This window comes from Phaenicophaeus curvirostris, chromosome 1 (genome assembly GCF_032191515.1).
Source record: "Phaenicophaeus curvirostris isolate KB17595 chromosome 1, BPBGC_Pcur_1.0, whole genome shotgun sequence".
Lineage (NCBI taxonomy): Eukaryota > Metazoa > Chordata > Aves > Cuculiformes > Cuculidae > Phaenicophaeus > Phaenicophaeus curvirostris.
The window spans coordinates 200,274,145-200,294,246 of NC_091392.1; the positions used below are offsets into that span (position 1 = coordinate 200,274,145).

Genomic DNA, 20,102 nt, shown 5'->3' on the forward strand with positions numbered 1-20,102 from the left:
CTGCAGAAGCACTTTAAGATCACTTAGTACCTGTTGGGCAAAAGATAATATATTGAATATTGTTCCCCACACTCTGCTGAGCTGTGCCAGACTGCTGTGCATGTGGCTCCATCAGGTGGAAACAGAGGCTGATTTCTTTTTGGCAGAACACACTAGTTTTAAACCCTATTTCCTGGTGGCATGGAGATGCAGTATTTCTTAGTGACCACTTCTCTAAACCAGTTATCTCTTTATTCTGTGACAACGTAGTGAAAATAGAAGATTTGTTGTGGCTAGTCCCAAAAGCCTCCATACTTTAGCAGAAGGGAGAGGAGAGACAAATCGTTTTGTGAGTTGAAGAGTTTTGATATAGTGCCGTGTGGGAGAATTGACTGCCTGGGAGATCCATTTAGACCCATGTTCCTAACAAAATGAAGAAATTGCCTGGATCACTTTAGCGAAGTAGTTTTTTGCTGTCACTTCAGGATGCCACATTTTGGGAGAGGTGCTATAGACTAATAGAATCTACAGTGGTCTTTTTCTACCACAGCTCTGCTAGGGTTTTTTTTTAAAAATTATTTTGTTGAAGAATTTGTGCTGTGGAAGATAGATAAATTTCCAAATTTTTGATTTTCAAAATAGTTGCTGGTTTTACAGTCAGAGTAGAACACTAATGCAGAGTAGACATATTGCAGCTGTTTTTTTAGTAAAGTGTTAAAAGTGTGGTGATAGTATTTGAATAATTGTTTGGTGTGGTTTTTATCTTTTGAGGGGCTTTTTTTGTAATATACTGTGGGTTTGACAGCCATTCTAAACTTCAAAACATTCTAAACTTTTTTTCAGGATTCCAGGAAACCTTTTTCCCTTGTTTGATCCATTTAGAATTTAATACTTGTTTTTTGTTTTGTGAGGCTCTGCATGAGTAGGACATGGCAAATTTCTGATGTTAACTCAAGTAATTGGGTTTATTTAAATTGTGTAACATTGCATGTCTTAAGGTTATCTCTACAAATAATGTGTTTGACAAGTACTGACAGTGGATCTGGAAATTCCAGATAACCTGGCTTCCTTGTAACTCTTTTTAGTTTGTAAATAAACATAAAGGGGATTTTCTAGACCATTGTTGAAAAGGAGTGGAGTGGAAAGTGTAAATGTCTTGGCTCAAAGCACTGTTTGAACTTTTGTGCAAGGCTTATATTTTATTGTTTAAATATTTATGACACAATAGCTACTTTATATAGCAAAGAATTCTTGACTAGGATACTGTTTGTAACTGGATTTAGATAGTTACACTGACAAAGGTTTGTTTCAATAAAATTATATAATGAAGAAAGAATTTTTACTTTTCAGAGCAGCCCTACATTTTATGCTTTACATATGCTTAGAAAAAAAACCACCTTCATAAAATACCTCGTTATATTTGCTCATTATGTTTTGCAAGATGAAAATAGTTTGAGTTACAATTCTAGTTGCTTAATATGGTCTGCACATATTATACTGTACTTGAAAACACATCTTGCAAAGCCTTGGGCTTTGATTAAGCTTACATCTTTATTTGTCGTCTTACATGGTTTGCACATAGAATCACAGAATAGTTAGGGTTGGAAGAGACCTTAAAGATCATCTAGTTCTAACCCCCCTGCCATGGGCAGGGACACCTCCCACTAGATCAGGCTGCTCAAAGCTCCATCCAACCTGGCCTTGAACACCTCCAGGGATGGGGCAGCCACAGCTTCCCTGGATAACCTGTGCCAGTGCCTCACCACTCTCATGATGAAGAAATTCTTCCTTATGTCTTGTCTAAGTCTGCTCCTCTCCAGTTTATACCCATTCCCCCTCACTGTATCACCATAAGCTTTTATGAATAGTCCCTCTCCAGCTTTCCTGAAGGCCCCTTTCAGGTACTGGAAGGTCGCTATAAGATCTCCTCTGAGCCTTCTCTTCTCCAGGCTGAACAAACCCAACCCTCTCAGCCTTTCCTCATATGAGAGGTGCTCCAGCCCTCTGATCATCTTTGTAACAGCTCCATATCCTTCTTATATTGAGGATTCCAGAACTGGACACAGTACTCCAAATGAGGTCTCACAAGACAGGAATAGAGGGGCAGAATCACCTCCCTTGACATGCTGGCCACACTTCTTTTGATGCAGCCCAGGATATGGTTGGCCTTCTGTAAGTGCACATTGCTGGCTCGTGTTGAGCTTCTCATCGACCAGCATCCCCAGGTCCTTCTCTGTAGGGCAGCTCTCAGTCACGTCAACCCTCATCGTGTACTGAAATCAGGGATTGCCCCAACCCAGGTGTAGGACCTTGCACTTGGCATCATTGAACCTCATGAGGTTCTCACAGGCCCATTTCTGCAGCCTGTCCAGGTCCTTCTGGATGACACCCCATCCTTCCAGTGTGGCAGCTACACCACTCAGCTTGGTGTCATCTGCATACCTGCTGAGGGTGCACTCAATCTCACTGTCAATGTCATTGATGAAGATGTTAAGCAGCACTGTTCCCAGTATGGATCCCTGAGGGACACCGCTTGTCATGGATCTCCATCTGGACTTTGAGCCATTGACCACTACTCTTTGAATGTGACCATCCAACCAGTTTCTCATCCACCGTACCATCCACCCATCAAATCCATCTCTCTCCAATTTAGAGAGGAAGATGTTACAGGGGATGTGTCAGAGGCTTTACAGAAATCTAGGTAGATGACATCCGTTGGTTTACCTGTGTTCACTGCTGCGGTTACCCCATCATAGAAGTGTAGACATGAGTCTGCGCTTTGAGGCACACGTCTTGTGCTCAGACAGGAGGTTCCCTTGTTACTGGGAAACTTGCTGGCCTCTACTGCTGGTTTGTCTAGCCTTTACAGTATGACAAAACCCAGGAAATTGGTCAGGGGAAATGGTTGTGCCTGGTGTATGGGCAGCAATGGTAGGACTTTTAAGCATGTCTTCCTGGGGAACACCCCTTCAAAAACATATAGGGATTGAATGCCATGAACCAGAGGAGGGTCAAGTGGTGAGAGTGTTACGGAATCTGTGGTACTTTCATTGCTGGATTTGTCTTTGTGGGGAATTTGGAGCACTTCTTAACCCTCTCTCTGTACTCATACTGCAAAGAACCAATATGCTTCAAGTTATGACATAGTGGACAAAATACCACCGCGTTTACTCTGAATTTACAGTGCTTTAATTTAAATGAAGTAGAGAAAAGCCTTGGGTTTTGTTTGTTTACTTCTAGTTAAATGAATTTCAGTAGTGGTTCTCTGATAAAGTTCTCTCCTTCCCAGTATAGAATGAAAGATGGAATCATATTTGGAGAAAAATATGTAGTTCTTGCTGCATACATTTGCACTTAGAGTATTACTTTTTTCCTTTTTATTGCTTTCTCATTAGTGTAATTTCTTTGCAGAAGTATTAAAGCAGGCATTTTTGATCTCTGCATCTCTATCTCTTGTCATACTTTTTTCCTTCCTGATGCATAATTAGGACTTGATGATCTCAAAGGTCTTCTCCAACCTAGGGATTCTAAAATAGACTTGTTTGGCAAACTTGGATTTATTTTTGTAAAGTAGCACACTTATTTTCAAGAATTGAAAAAAAATTGGCAAAATACATTTCCTCACAGTTTAAGGTGGGAATTGCCACAGGAAACAAAATTACCACTAAGTTGTGCTCACTGGGAACATCTAACTATTAGAGCAATACTTAGTAATTATTTTTCTTATGGGCATGTCCTTGCTAAGTCAGGATAAACCATCCTTAAAATTGGATTGCATATATATTTTTTAGTTTATTTCTTTTGAATTTCATTGGAGTTGAAAGTTCAAAGTCTGGATTAGGTAGAAATTGTTTCAAAATCTGAAAGATCACAGTACTAATTGAATAAAAAGCATTGGATTAAGCCCTTGTAGAGTTTACTTACCAAATTAATTAAGTAACAAATAATAAGAGTGTTCCTTTATTGAGTCCAAAATTGCTTCACTTTTTCTGCTGTATGTCTTTATTCTATCACAAGAGCAGTACAGGACAGACAGGGTTGCCTCTACCTTTGTGTATCTTCCCATGATGGAAATCTTCAAGGAAGTTTGTGGTTACTGGGGCCATGAATGTAAACCACTGTCTGCTGGCAGAATTAGCTGTCAACTTGAGAGCATCTGTAAGGGCATTTCCATGTGACTTTAAAATCTTTACACTTCAATCTTTGATTTAGCCCGTGTCTTTCATTACCAGAAGTACATTTCATTGTATTATAGGAAGGTAGAAATAGCAGGTTTTTTCTGTTCTTATAAAGATTGTGGTAAATGTAAACACAGACTAAAGGAATGCATGAGGTCCTCATTACAGATCCAGAAAATCTTAATACCCAGATTAAGGAAGTAAGAGAAACCAAATGGGGAATAAGGTAGCTGATCGATATTAGTTTCCCAAATTTAAATGAGACTGATACCCCATGAAGAAAAGAAAGATTATCTTGCTATTCTAACTTCTTTTTCCACAATGGAATCTTCTAACAATTTATCTTTTGACACCAATACTGAGCTTAAAGAGAAAGCACATCTCGGGCCTGTTAGCTTACAAACTGGAGTTTACATAAATGCCTAAGCAATATTACCTTAAATCTAAACAAAAAGAAAGTGTTTTGAATGTTTTCTCTGATATCTTAGGAATGAAACTCAGAGGAGAATGAAGTTGGTAAGAAAAACAATTTCAAATCCTGCTCTCCTCTCCACTTCTTTTGTCTTCTACTTTCCCAGTAAATATTACTTGTGGTACTGAGCTCAGTCGTGCAAACTAAAGTTTCTCTGAAAATGTTGCCCTTTGAAAGTGAAGGAAGCGGACCTAGGGTACAAGTGGCAGAGGAAATAACAACAGCCAACAAAAAATGAAAATTTGACCAATAATCGGGAAGATCTAACAGACACATACTCATCTAAATACAACTTTTGTGGAAATCTGTTTGTTTTTTTTTTTTTTTTTTTAATATACTGTTTTGTATACTAATATGTTCCAGTTGTCTTAGGCTGCAATTTTTAAAAATTGTATTACAGTGATACTCAAGCCCACTCAACATTGGTAATGAAATATTTATGAATTACACAAATTATTCTTTATTTCAGTTTGCAGACTAAGGTGTGCTGATGCTGCAGCTTCTTCCCTTTGGGCTAAACTGTAACTGCATTTCAAACTGTAGATAATTGTACATTTTTAATGTTTTATAGGCATTATTCAGTAGGAAAAAAAGAAGAAAAGGAATTGTTAACAAATTATTCCAGATTGTGACAGTGGTAAAGGAAATCTGCACTGTGCAAGATACGGCTATATCTAAACTCATAGCCAACATATAGGAGGACAAAGAGAACAGGAAGCTCTGGGAGCCGTATTCCAAGGCAGTCCTCTTCTGGTTTTACATGTTGGTGTACTGAAAACTTGCAATAGTAATAACGTTTTGAGACATCCCATTTAGTTACCTTCAGATATATACTACAGATCCTATGTGACTTTTAAGACATCCACGGTTCTTGTTAGATAGAAAGTACGGAGAAAGCAGATTATTGTATCTCTTTTCCAGATACTTCTGGTAGCCTGTCAGTGTTAATCTGAAATTTGTGATTTTTCTGTCTGATCAGGAAACCATCTGTTGCTCCTTTTGTGTTATTCCCTCCACCTCCTTTTTTTATGTTGTGGTGCTTTGTTTGTTTTTTTTTTTTTTTTTTTTTTTGAAAAACTGCTTGAAATAGCATTTGTGGCTGCAAATAATGCCAGTCAATAGAAACTGTGGAAGTACACTGTGAATTAGTAACTATTTGTTAATATATTTGCTTTTATTTTAGAACACAAAAGGTCTCTTCTCCCAGCCCTCCCAGGATTCATGGATCGTAAATTTATTTGGCTTTGTCACTCAAGTTTAGTAAACAAGTGTTAATCCTTAGGAAATTTCCTTGTGGGTTTAACATCCATCTTGAATAACAATTCAGTAATGTATTACTTTTTGGGAAAAAATCTCTTGGAGACTTTAGTTGACATTTGTGCTCAGGCATGAATTCAGAGCCTGCTATGACACATCCGTGCTAGCAATGACCAGTTCTGGAAAGGGGATATACTTGACTGACCTTTCTGCCAAAGTGTGTCAGGAGCAATGTACATTACGGTCCTGGCATTTCCCCAGTCAGATCAGGAAGATATAAGGAAAACTTTGACAGACTGACACATTTTAGACTCTTACATAGATGTTTTAAGACCAAATAGCATATTTCTGTATCTATATATTTTCCATGCTGATATTGATATACCTGAAGATAGTGCTAATATCTGCTTGAAAAATGATAATATGTTGCGTAGCGTACCTTAGAGTATTTAAAATAGTCTGTCCTTTGTTTAAGACTGTATAGATAAGTATGTTAAACCAACAATTCATTTCACAGAAAAAAAAAGAAAAATATTTTTATTGTCTTCTACAGTAACTTTCCATTCTATCTCAGCTTGTATATTACCTACCAAACTTGGCTTTGTTCTTGGATTTAGTATTTCTCATATAAAACTGTTTATAGGTTTCATAGACATTACTTTCCTTCTCTCATTAAATATAGATGGCGTATAGATGCTGACACTGTTCTCTTTACTGTTAAGCCAGTTTTTGATAGAGTGGCTTCTGTAATGTCCACAGCATGTTAGTTTAGAGTGATATGTTTTCTACACAAGTATATAAAAAAAATTAATAAAGTTTTTTAAGTACCTTTTTTTTCCTATGAAACTCAGTGTTGAGTATAATGCAGTAAACCAGAATTCTAGGCCATAAACAAGGTCTGTTTTTAATAATGCATTCTGTAAATTCAAATAAATTTATCCATGTTAATTTCTCCGTCATTCATTTAGTCCTACACTAAGCTTCAGTTCTGACTATATGCCTGTAGCTGTTTGAGGAGCTGTACCATATGTTTAAAATGTTTGAGATAAAATCCTAAATGCGCCTTCTGGAAAAAAGGATGTCATTGATTTACACTGTTAAGGTTTAAGCTGTTGGTACTGTTAGCTTGCTTCCTTATGAATCAAATTAATTAAAAGACTTTTCATTTAAGAATAAGAGAGGTTTGGGGGAGCTTTAGGGAGTTCATTTCTTTATTTTTAAATAAAGTAATGGGAGCTATTTCTCCTAAACATTGGAAATTTTGCATCGTGTTACAGCTGGGTTGGGAACACTCCAGAGAAAACAGCTGGCAACCTGTTTTAATTGTGATGAATTAGGAAACAAGTGTAAAGCTAGGTACATATCCAATTGTTCTTACTTGTTGGGTATTGCTTTTCACAGGCATCATTTCCATTATGGTACCAAGTGTATCTTAGAAGTCCCTTGAATAGCCCTTAAATAAAAAGAAGACTCTAAAACTGTTTGGATTTTGTAAGCTGGTATCTCCTAATGACTTAGAATAAAATATTAAGGCAGGACATTTTGTTACTTAAACAGACCAAAAATAGCAGTAATGGTTTGGAAAATAATTAAAAATTACTGTATTTAATGTAAGTTAGGTTACATATTGTACTTTTCATTATTGGTATGTTTTCAGAATTTATTTCTTATCAGCACATTTCCATGACATTTTGTCTTGTAAAACACTTGAGGGGAGCGAGGCACGTGCCCGGCTCTCCAGGTGCCCTGCAGATGAGCTGCCCCCTGCGCTGAGCTTTGCCCAGCGTACCCCTCTGTCTGCCCAGCCCTGGCCCCAAGGGAGGCAAGAGCTGTCACCTGGCTGCAGTCAGAGGGGCTCTGTGGGAAAAGAGGGAAGAAAGAAGAGAGAAGCATGCACTAAGGTGAGAGTAACCAGGGTCATCTTGCCTTCCCTCTATCACCTCCTGCTGGAGCTTCCAGCACAGATAAAATTGTTTAGGGACAGACACTAGCTTTTAGTGAGTTCAAACAAGTGGGGCATATATCATAGAATCATAGAATAGTTTGGGTTGGAAAGGACCTTAGAGCCCATCCAGTTCTAACACCCCCACAATGGGCAGGGACATCCCACTAGACCAGGCTGCCCAAGGCCCCATCCAACCTGGCCTTGAACACCTCCAGGGATGGGGCAGCCACAGCTTCCCTGGGCAGCCTGTGCCAGTGCCTCACCACTCCCAGAGTGAAGAAATTCCTCCTTATGTCTAGTCTAAATCTGCCCCTCTCCAGTCTATTAACATTGCCCCAGCCCTGTCAGTACAAGGCTTTGTGAACAGTCCCTCCTCAGCTTTCTTGTAGACCCCTTCAGGTATTGTAAGGTCACTGTAAGGTCTCCTCTGAGCCTTCTCTTCTCCAGGCTGAACAAGCCCAGCTCCCTCAGCCTTTCCTCCTCGTACGGGAGGTATTCCAGCCCTCTGATCATCCTTATAGCCCTCCTCTGGACCCATTCCAACAGCTCCATATGTTTCTTACGTTGAGGATTCCAGAACTGGACACAATACTCAAGATAAGGTCTCACACAAGAGGAACAGAGGGGCAGAATCCCCTCCCTCGCCCTGCTGGCCACGCTTCTTTTGATGCAGCCCAGGACACGGTTGGTCTCCTGGGCTGTGAGTGCACATTGCCGGCTCATATCAAGCTTCCCCAGTCAGCACCCCCAAGTCCTTCTCTGCAGGGCAGAGACATTGGTATTGTAGGACAGCTGGATGTGTGAAGCCTTTTTTGGCATTGTGTGGCGCCATTGTAAGGGCAGAAGAACCAGCAGAGTCACCAGGGACATCCATGTTGCTGAGCTCTCTCTGCATACTGGGCATACTGTTTGCGGTCTGAGTTACACCATGTGCTTCCATCAGTCGTTGTTGTATTAAGGATGGTTTTGATAATCTAATCAGAAACTTAAGTGAAGAGTACCATAAGGCGTGATTTGGGTAGATAAAACTTAAATTTCAGTATATTCTGGATTTGCTGTCCGTACAGAGTTGTAGTGCTTGATATGATAGTTTCTCTTTGAAATAGTTTTGTCATTGTGAGTGACTCCAGAGTTTTAAAGCAAAAAAGGAGGGGGGAATGGAGTTTTAGCATGTTACTGCAGTCACATGCTATCTTGCGGTTATAAATGACCAGTTATTTCACTGAAATAATCTGGAAATGATTTCTCTTGTTGGCTTTACTAGGAAGTCAGCTGTTTTTCTAAAGTGCATCCTAATTCCCTGAATAGGTAATGAAATTCAAACAATATGTTTATCTAGTTTATCTGAAAATATTTTTTTTTCTTAGTGGGTAAAGAATCACTCTGCCACATGTGCAGAGATTCAGCTGGCTCTGTTGTATTTTCTACAGACAAGGATAATTTCTTTTTGAATTTTGGGAGATAACAGTGTAAAAATAAGTAGTAGTTTGGTCACATGTGTTTAGCTCGTGGTTTATTGAGTTTTTAGGGTTTCGTAATGAGTAGATAGATATTCTTGAATGTAACAGGCAGCAGATTTCTTAGCAAGTAACTTAACTAGTCAGCTCATCATCTGTTTCTTTAGCTGGCTTTAACAGCTGGGGTAATATAAGTTGAATTTAACAGATTGAGTTAATTCAGTAGATAGCAAACTTAAGTTCTTGATTTCAAGATATATCTCCAATAAAGGCTGAGCTGGTAAGTAACTGAAAGTGAATAACTGAAAGGCTCGGGTAGTAAGCCTGACTCAAGGAGTTCAGAGGTTTATGCAGGAGGCCTAGAATTTCTACTCCTTAAAAGGTGGCAAAATATTTTAATGTTTGTGTTCTCAGAGAAAAATATTGAAGAAAAAAGCTTGAGACCCAACTGGATGGACATTTAACTTGCTAGGTGTATTTTGACTAAGCAAAGAGCTCATAAGTAATAAGAGGGGGGAAAAAAGGATTTGTCAGCAAATTATGATTTAGAGGTCAAGATATGCAGGTATAGCATTACAGTTGCAAAAAATAAACTGTGTGAGGTCTTGCAGAAGAAATTAGAGCAAGCACTGAAGTGTGCTTCATCTGTAAGAGTTCAAAGAAAACATGAAGAATGCAAGGGTTATCTTGGCAATGTCCAGGTGGGATAAAGGATAAAAAATTATTTGGGTATGGTCCAAAAACTAAGTAGCAATTTATGAATGCTGACAAGTTAAGACACGGTAGATAATGATTCCCACTTAGAAGATACTAGAACATAGCAGATCCTCTAGAAAACATACAGATTTCCTTAAGTTTTTCATGGAAGTTGATGGGGGATGAAGCCGTATTATTGGAAAGTGTGAGGTATTTTAAAAACACTTAAGAAGATGGAATTGGAGCTACAAGGACAAGAGTTGTGTTAGCATACCCTCAGCAGTGTCTGTTGGTTAAATATGAAGATGTTTTGAAGCCTGTTCTTTTGAGACATTATACAAGTTTTGATTCTTTTTTTTTTTCCTCTGTAAAAGATGATTTAGAGTGTCTCAAGTCTGTTGTGAGATGCTGTAGGATTTAGGAATCTGCATTGAGATCAGAGCTCTAAACCATGAAATTTAGCATCCTGTCATTGGCAGCAATTACTGCTGGATGCACCAGAAGGAAGTAAAAAGAGCTACTTAGCTGTCCTCACATGATTCTTTTCTGGCATTTTTGTCTGTGGCTTTGTGATGCTGAATTCTGAACAACCCATATACCCTTGAGAAAGTAATATAAATGGGAAAATAAATTTTTCTAGAGAGATTTGCACTACTTGCTTACATGAGAATAAAGCCTTAAGAGTTTTTTTAGGTTGGTACTTTTATTATGTTTCTGTTGACATCCATTATAGCCCTTTGACTTGTATTTCAAGGCAGTTTTGAGCAAAGACTCTCACAGTTGTAACAGAATTCAAAGCTTGATTTATATATAAATCAATCATGTGTTCTCATCACCTAAGAGCTTGTACTCGCAAAATGTAAAGCCAAGAGCTGTTAAGTCTAAACATTTGGCATAAATAATGTGTTTGTTCTTAAATGTTGAACTTCAAATTTTTACCTGAATAGTTTTCATAGCTCTTGCAATATTTGTTGCTGCAGTTTTATAGGATAAACTCAGTATTTTTCTTTACAGTTTCTGTCTGCTCCTTGTGTGCTAAAGTAACTCAGGATCTTTTCCTTTGTTTTTAACCTGATTTTGATGGGCTGCTCCCTTCAATCTGTGCCTCATTTGATGACTGCTGGTTTCAGTGAGGTACTAGAAGAGAAAGGTATCTTATCACTACAGCTTAAGTCCAGGCAATGGACTCATCTGGTATGAAAATGTAATGTTGACCAGGACATTCTTTCTTTATGGTTTTTTTCAGCCCAGTCACTGAAAGAGTTTGCTCGGCTCCTTATTGCTGTTGAAGAGGAGAGGAGACGACTGGTAAGTTTTCTTGCACTAATATGTTACATTTTGACTCATTTTGTATAAAATGGTACTTTTTTTTCCCTACTTCCTCTGAAGTAATATTTAAATTGTTGTATATGTGTAGTAAATGTTAAGTATTTCATAGGAATCACTTGATTCTGCAACAGCAAAAAAAGTGGAGCACAGACTGCAGGAATTTTTAATAGAGTAGTCAGACAAATACTTTTGCATCAGTTTAAAAACTGTTTCCTCCTTCCCTGCTCCCTACCTCAAAATAACCTCTGAATGCTGCTGTACTGTTACAGGGCAGAGTAATGGAGGAAACTGGAAGCAAAGAGCTTATAGTAGAAATGATCAGTATTTGTATTCAAAGAAATACTTAGAGTTGTGTGAAAGTATACTAGTAATGCAAGAATATGAGAAATAAGTGGTAAGAAAAGAAATAATTGGTAAGAAGAGAAGCCAAATTCATCACCTTTGAGAAAATCTTGCAGAGTGCATCATACTTGTCAGATTTGTCCTTTGTTATGGAATTCTTTTCCCCTTTGTTTCTATACTGATGAATCTACAGCGTGCTTTCATTTATATTTCTGCTCAGATGTAGCATTCTTAAAGAAGTTAAGTATATTCTTGTACAAGTACGTTTTTTAAAAAGTCCACATAAGCACTGAAACTACTTCTTTTTTCTTCCTTGGAAGTCAGTCATGAATAAAGAAGTGAGGTGAGGATTAACCTCAGTAGGGGGATTTTTAAAGACTGTGAAAGTTTAACTTGCTCAAATCCATCCAATGACTGTCTGTCCTTGGTTTTTTTCCTCTTATGAGTACTTATGGAGGTGAGGAAAAGGATTTTCTGACTCAGATTGGAGGAAACTTATTAATCCAGGAAGAGGAACACAGAAAGTTCTCTTATTCCTAGAAGTAAATAACCATAGAATTGTCCTCCCATTATTTCTGTTTACATAAATATTTTAAAGTTGTGGAACTACAAACATCTTTATGGTACAGTTGCATGGTTAATATCACCTAAATGTAGGGAAGTGCAAAATTTTTGCTTCGTGCTAAATAGTTTTTCTTCTATAGGTGGAAGAATGAAGAAGGTGTGTGGTCAGTACTCATCCTTTTAAAAGACATTTACCAGAACTTAGTTAATAATAGTTAGTTAAGCAATGTTTCAAATGAATAGCTTTCCAGTTTAGGTTAAAGATTATTGTGAGCTAACTTCTAGAAAAAGGAAGAGTGATGAATAGATGGAAGGTTTTATTTTTCAAATTGCTCAGTCTTTCATTATGGCCTCAAGCTCTGCCAGGGGAGGTTTAGGCTGGACATTAGGAAAAAATTTTTCGCGGAAAGGGTCACTGGGCGCTGGAACAGGCTGCCCAGGGAGGTGGTTGAGTCACCTTCCCTGGAGGTATTTAAGGGAAGGGTAGATGAGGTGCTGAGGGGCATGGTTTAGTGATTGTTAGGAATGGTTGGACTTGATGATCCGGTGGGTCTTTTCCAACCTGGTGATTCTATGATTCTATGAATGTGTATATGTAATTTCCCATTATTTTCTCTTTCTTTCTATTTCTGTTTTTTCTTCAGAGGAGTCACTCCTGTTTTCACTTCTAGAGGTTTCTGGTCTTAATGTGCTTTGTAATTTGATCTTTCTGTGTAATGTTTTACTTCTTTTCTTATAGGAAGGCCATTAGAGTAAAAGGAGGAAAAACATGAATTTATTAAGTGAAAAAAGACTATTTAGACAGAAAGAGATTTCTTGTACTATTTCAGTATGACTTCAGTGTGAATGCTTGAAGTATATAGCTGAGGTGTTGGATCCCAGTGCAGGGTGCGATTTCAGTCTCACAGAAAAATATTTTACAGGTGGCTCTAAGTTTAGCAGAAAGTGATCATCAAATAATTGTAAAAACATGACAAGTAATATTCACATGTGGAGAAGCTTCTCTTGATGGGAAATAATTTGCATCTAGCTTTTTGCTGAGTTTGAAATAACTTCCTTCTTCAAAACTGAATGCTCATGCTCAACGACACACAGTTATCTTAGTAGTGATGTCTGAATAAGAAAATTCAGCAAACTTAGAAGTTCTCTGTTTTTGAAAAGCCTTACCTGCCAGTTGGTGAAATTTATTTAAATAATATTGGCTCCTCATAGAGCCAAATGCAGAAATTAGACCTGAGGCTTGAAAAAATACATATAGGATTAATCAGATGCATCTAGATCTCTGCAGAGTTACTGTGCCCACACTATTCTTTAAGGACAAATTATATAAATGGAAGAGAATTTCATCGTCTTTTTTTTTTCTGTTTTCTGAGTTTATGTCCATTGCCATACTGTGATGGCATTTACACGATAGAGATGCTTTTTGTTGCATGTTGGGCAGTGTTACTTACTGCTCTGGTCCAAGGTCACAACGTTTTAAATGCGCTGTAGCAAGAGCATTGTTGCTGCGCTAACTTCATACAATTTTGCAAATCAGAGATCCCGCTATGATGCAGTGTACTGACTTAAAGATTTTGTCTGGTTTTATTTAGAGGCAAGAGACAGACTGTCCTGACATTTTTTTGCCCTGAAACCTATTAATATGCAGCTCTTCAGACTATAACAAATGTGTTTCTTATATCTTATGGTATACAGCATTGCTGTAAGGCTTAGCAGCTTCAAAACAAAACAGTTATAAAGAAAAAAGTTAGAGAGAAAGTATCACCTTTGTCAAAGATGCTTGGGTTTTTTTTTATTTTCCAGTTCTCTTACTGCAGTTTTATGCATGCCATTATAGAATCCAGCAGTCTCTGGGAGTATCATTGTGCAATGCTAGATACCAAACAGATTGCTAGTAATAAGAGTTTTCTGCTTGACAAACTTGTGATTTAACTGTGAAATCTTCAAAATGTTTTTTTGCCTATTTCTGAGGAAGTATGGAGCATTATGCATACACTTTAATTCTCTGCTAGAAGACTTCAAGCCAGCCAAATGATGATTTTGGAGAGTTCTTAGCTGACTGGAAAGCTTGAGAAAGGTTTTTAAGAATTTGATTTCCTTTACTACTGCATATAAAGAAAAAAAAAAAGCTGCTCTTTGAAATTTTGTATAAGGCTTGGAGAAAAGCAGCTAATCAGTGTTGAGACTATTTATGGATACCCTTCATAACATACATTATTTATGTTTTGTATTCATTTGGCATAGTTAGTAAACTTTATAATGAACAGAGATGTACTGTGAGTTATAAAATGTTCATTCCTTTCATAAGATTTTGCTGTGTTGAGACAAAAATAGATGAATTGGTTCATGCTACTAATTTATCTTCCTTGAGATCCCCTATCAATTTGAAGCATTGAAAGTGTTATCTTGAGTGTTACCTTGAATGTAACTCTTTGGCTGTTTCTGAAAGTTTACTAAACCCAAACTGAAGTAGGTCTCTTAACTGTTGTATTCCTTGCTATTTACCACAGTTTTTATGGGTGGCTGGCAAGTGATGTATGATTCCAGAGCTTTCTCTTTGGCATCGTGAATCAGTGAGATGTGTATGGTTGCTTTGAATTCAAGAATGATGTTAAATACCTCAGGGGATAGTACAAGAATTCTGAAGTGGATATTTGTGTTCTATGCTGGATGAATATTTATCTTTCTAATGTCTATCTCTTCGTATCTCATAATCTTCGTGCTTCAGAGAGTATCTCATTGTTGTGGGCTTTTTTTTTTGTATTAACTGGATTCTCATTGTGATTCTGTATTTGCCCTCACATAAGGGGTCTGGTGCTATCTGCTTCCAGGGAAAGCATGAAAATACTCAGTTTCAAAAGCTGCACTTGAAGAAAAATAAATGAACTATTAAAACCAGCTATCCGTGGAATGGTACATAAAATCAGATACCAAAAGACACAGCGTGTTGTTGAGCAGAATTAACCTTTTCCCTAGAATGTGAAATGGGTTACAAATTCCATCAGAAGACTAAGCAGTCTTCTATCCACAGGTGCTGCTTATTACTCAGTTTTTAAAGGAGAGAAATAATGAAATCACAAATATTAGCTCCCTGAGACTGCAGTGTGTACACATGGCATTTTGCTTCATAAGGGCACTCTCTTAAACTGACGAAAAGTATTGTATGATGGTGTTTGTATATACCTGATAACTGTTTTCAGTGCTCTTCACCTCTCATGCCAATTTTGATGTGAAAATGATCTCTTCTGTAGGAACCTGCCCCCAAGGGACCTGTCTGAAAGCATATTGCTGCGCATTAAGGGACAACACAACCACAAATTGTAGAATCATAGAATCATAAAATGGTTTGGGTTGGAAGGGACCTTAAAGATCATCTAGTTCCAATATCCCTGCCATGGGCAAGGACACCTTCCACCAGATCAGATTTCTCAAAGCCCCATCCAACCTGGCCTTAAACACTTCCAGGGATGGGGCATCCATAGCTTCTCTGGGCAACTTGTTCCAGTGCCTCCTCACAGTAAAAAATTTTGTCCTAATATCTAATCTAAATCTCCCCTCTTTCAGCTTAAGACCTCTCATCCTATCCCTGCAATTCCTGAATCCTTCCCAATCTTTCCTGTGGGCCCCCTTTAAGTATTGGAAGGCTGCTAGAAGGTCTCCCTGGAACCTTCTCTTCTTTGGGCTAAACAAGCCCAACTCTCTCAGCCTGTCCTTGTATGACAGGTGCTCTAGTCCTTTGATCATTTTCGTTGCCCTCTTCTAGACTTATTCTACCAGATCTTTGCCCTCCTCTGCTGAGGACTCCAGAACTAAATGTAGTACTCCAGGTGGGGTTTCATGAGAGCAGAGTAGAGGGGGAGAATCACCTCCCTCAACCTGCTGGTCATCCTTCTTTTGATGCAGCCCAGGGTACAGTTGGTTTTCTGGGCTGAAAGCACACATTGCTGGCTAATGTTGAGCTTCTCATCCATCAACACCCTAAAGTCCTTCTCTTCAGGGCTACTCTCAATGCATTCTCCACACAGCCTGTAATTGTGGTTGGGATTACCCTGACCTGGGTGCAGGACCTTGTACTTGGCTTTGTTGAACTTCATGACGTTCGCACATGCCCATCTCTCAAGCCTGTCCAGGTACCTCTGGATGGCATCCCTTGCCTCCAGTGTGTCAACCACACCACACAGCTTGCTGTTGTAGGTAAACTTGCTGTGGGTGCCCCCAGTCCCACTGTCTATGTCTGTGAAAAAAGACGTTAAAGACCACCAGTCCTAATAGTGACCCCTGATGGACATCACTCGTCACTAGTCTCCACTTGGACATTGAGCCATTGACCGCAATTCTTTGAGTGTGTCTGCCCAACCAATTCCTCACCCACCAAGTTGTCCATCTGTCAAATCTATGCCTCTCCAGTTTAGAGATAAGAATGTTGTATGGGATGGTGTCAGACGCTTTGTGTAAGTCCAGGTAGATTATGTCTGTTACTCTTCCCTTATCTACCAATACTGTAGCCTCATCAAAGAAGGCCACCAAGTTTGTCAATTTGCCCTTAGTTGAATCCATATTGACTGTCACTAATCCCCTTTACCCCTCTTATCCCATGTACTTCAGGACTTTTTTTTTTATTTGAATTTGCGTTGCCCCCCATCTTTGCTGTTCTAACTTAATTAAAAAGAACATCAGAGTTTGATTTTGGAGTGTTTTCTTCCTTACACTTAACATGACCTGCACATACCCTGCTGAGCAATTAAGGTAGCATGTGTTGTGTTAATCTAGTGTTCTTTGGAAAGACTTCCTCAATTTGTGTGTCAGACTAATAATTTGGAAATACCCATTTCCTAAGTAACTGAGCTTTTTATTGAACAAGGAGCAGTAAAACAGCACAGAATTATTTTGTTTTGTTAAAAAAAAATATTTCTGCACTTATTTTTTTTTTCTTCTTGAAGCCCAGGCTTAGTAGGCTACGTATTGGATACTGATTGCAAAAGAAATTCATCTCTTTGACAAATGGAATCCTACAAGACAGGAATATACTGATTAGAATGGTTTTGTTTGTTGTGGGTTTTGTTTTCTGGTTTGGTGGGGTTTTTTAGACCTGCAGCTTATTGTTCAGTGGCAGTCAGGTTCAGTTTTAGAAATCATTAGGAAAATAATTGAAAACAAATCACGTGCCTTCATAATATTTTTGGTGAACCCCCATTTTGAATACTTGCTATGTGTATTTCTGTTCAGAAAGCATTATATAGACCAGAAAAAAATACAGAGATAGGCAAATAGGAAGGCCAGACATGTGGATGCTCAAGCTGAAAAGAGGGTGTCTACAAGGAGGACTCTCTGAGTAGCTTTAGTTCAAATAAAGTAGATCAAATTTATTTGGAGACCTGGGATTCATTAATTTCAATGACATGTCTCAGCATCCTTTAACATTTTTTGGCAAATCAGATCTACAGTCCTCAGTAACAGTTTAACACTTCAGCACTTGAAATGAGATTTTTCTTTATTCTGCTTTTTCCCCTTGCTGACAGAGTTTAGTCTTTCTTGTTATGAACCAATTGGAATAAACATTTCAAGTCTTACTTTAAATGTAAGTAAACATTTCTGTCACTATGAACTATGCTTGCTACCCAGTTCCCCCATCGCCTTTTTTAAGAGACTTTTCTGCTTCACTTCTTGATCTGAGTAATTTGCAAATACCTTGAGAAATGAGAGAAAAAGACAAAAGAAAAAAGCCTCTCATCCTTTCTTCACCTGTTATTGAGCATATCACTAGGGAATTTATTCTGTATGCAGGGTGGAGGTATCAGTGCCAAATCTCTGTGTCCCCATCATTGTAATTTTTTCATATCTGGAAGTAAACAGGAAAGGTCTGCAAAGTTGGGCAACATGGATTCAAAGGACATGTTTGGGAAAAAGTCTGCTTCTAAGAGGTCAAAAGGTAGTTTCTTAGCTAGGAGGAAAGCAAATCTGCAACCATGAAGGACGGCCATGCCTCAGACTGCAGACTGGTGTTGCTGCTGCATCCTTTTTTACTGTAAATTGTTTCTAGAAGCCTTTGGACAAGCCGTGGATATTTCCTACTGTTGGAGAGGTTGGTATGTTGTCTTCAGACTCACTGTCTTTCTGCTTCCTTTTTATCCTGTGAGAAACGTTTGTCTGTACAGGTGAAATTCACCTAATGTATGGTTGCATGAACACTGTAGTCATCCACACTTTTTCCAGTCTAGACTCACATTATGGAGCCTGTGGAGAGAAATGGAAACTTTTAAGGTATTGTCAACCTTGTGTAGGTGCTTGAAGAGTAATTTACTGACAGTGTGTGCATATTTTTCTCTTCAGGATGTGTGAATTTTTACCTTCTATGTGGTTAAGCTGGGTGAATGCTCAATGTTTTTGGAAGATGCTAATTTATTCTATTTATTTTAATTTGTAGAATAAGTTTTGCTTATGTTTTCAATTAATCTTTTCTGGAGAAAAATGTTTTGTAATTTTCTTACATAATATGAATTCTCATTTTTAAAATATGTAGTACTGTTTTGTTGAGGCTTTTACTGGTTAGCCTTTGAAGTTACTGCACGAGAGAGAAGATGTAGTCAGTGGCAGTGTGTCCTTTTCTGCTGTGTTTTAACTCTGGAATGGTTGGAAGAACTATCCGAGCGGAAGTTTTAACTAATGACTGGTTTTCAGAACCAGCTTTCTGCCCCAGATCTGAGTCAGCTTTGTGTCCGAACTACTGTCAGCGTAAGAATTGGAAGGTAACTGGAGTTCAGCAACACCTAGATCAATGTTGTTGTATTCATATTTGTAGAGTATTTCTTGGACCATTTATGAAAATGTCCGGTCTTCCCTGTTGTGTTGGTACAAATGTTTGTGTGAATGTGTAGTGAACATAAGTGGAGAAGTGATCCAGCTGGAAAAATAATTCCTTTGGCCTTGGCTTTCTGTCAGATCCTTCCCCTCATTTCAGTGCCTGCAAGGAAGATGATGACTTTCTGGGCCAGAATTATTGTCAAGAAGATAGTAATTTCTTTTTTATAATTGCTATCAAAGAGCTTTTAGAACTATGCCTTCACTTGCCTACAGATATTAATCTATGACTGCTATAACTGATATATGAAAGTAAGAAGGGACAGGCATATTTCTTTCATGCAGACTTCCTAGAGAGCAGATCTGCAACATGATCCTTTGGTGTGTTCTTGTTGAGGGAGAACTCACAGTGCAGTTTTCCCCCTTGCTGTGTCTTGAGCTAGAAAGAATCCTGTTTGCTATCTTTCCCTGCACCACTCAAGTACAAAAATATACGTGTTCAGTGATTGTTTCTTAGCATTTGGGCTCAGTTAAAAAAAAATAAGAGTAATAAAAGTAAACCGCTCATGTTCTGTTATCATTAATGTAGTTTAACATCTAACATCTGTTTATACGTATGGACATTTCTGAACTTTCCTCAACTATAATCCACATATGAGGCCAGACCGTTTAGAGATAAAACTCTCTGAATAGAGAACATTAGCTGGCTCTTCCAGGTGTCAGCACCTCAGCTTCAGTAATTTTTTCAAGTAATAATGTCTAGGAATGCATATGGAGCTCTTACTTTTCAGTTTTATACTTGGTACTTTCCTAATTTGTTTATAGTATAACTCTCATATCTCTAATAATTTGTTCCATTATTTTTGTGGAAATGAAGAAAAAATCATCCTGTGAGGTTTGATTATGTTAATATTTAAAAATCAAACTGATCGTGCTAGAAACTGTTTGCAAGTAGTCCCTCTCACATTCACGTTACTGCACACCTGTTGATATCTGGGATTGAAAATATAAGTCCCTGTTTTCTTTAACTTTGCAGAAAGTATTTCTGGAATCATTTTGATATGACAGGGTAATGCCATTAATAC

At 38.1% G+C, this 20,102-nt stretch overlaps 1 protein-coding gene across 1 annotated transcript in view; it reads left to right on the forward strand.

Annotated features, from left to right (window-relative positions):
* The window catches only part of ARHGAP42 (Rho GTPase activating protein 42), a 166,416-nt gene that overhangs the window by 48,320 nt on the left and 97,994 nt on the right, over nucleotides 1–20,102 (forward strand). The window contains exon 3 of the mRNA XM_069883489.1: nucleotides 11,231–11,292. Within this exon, the coding sequence (XP_069739590.1) occupies nucleotides 11,231–11,292 (62 nt within the window). The remainder of the gene's footprint in view (nucleotides 1–11,230; nucleotides 11,293–20,102) is intronic.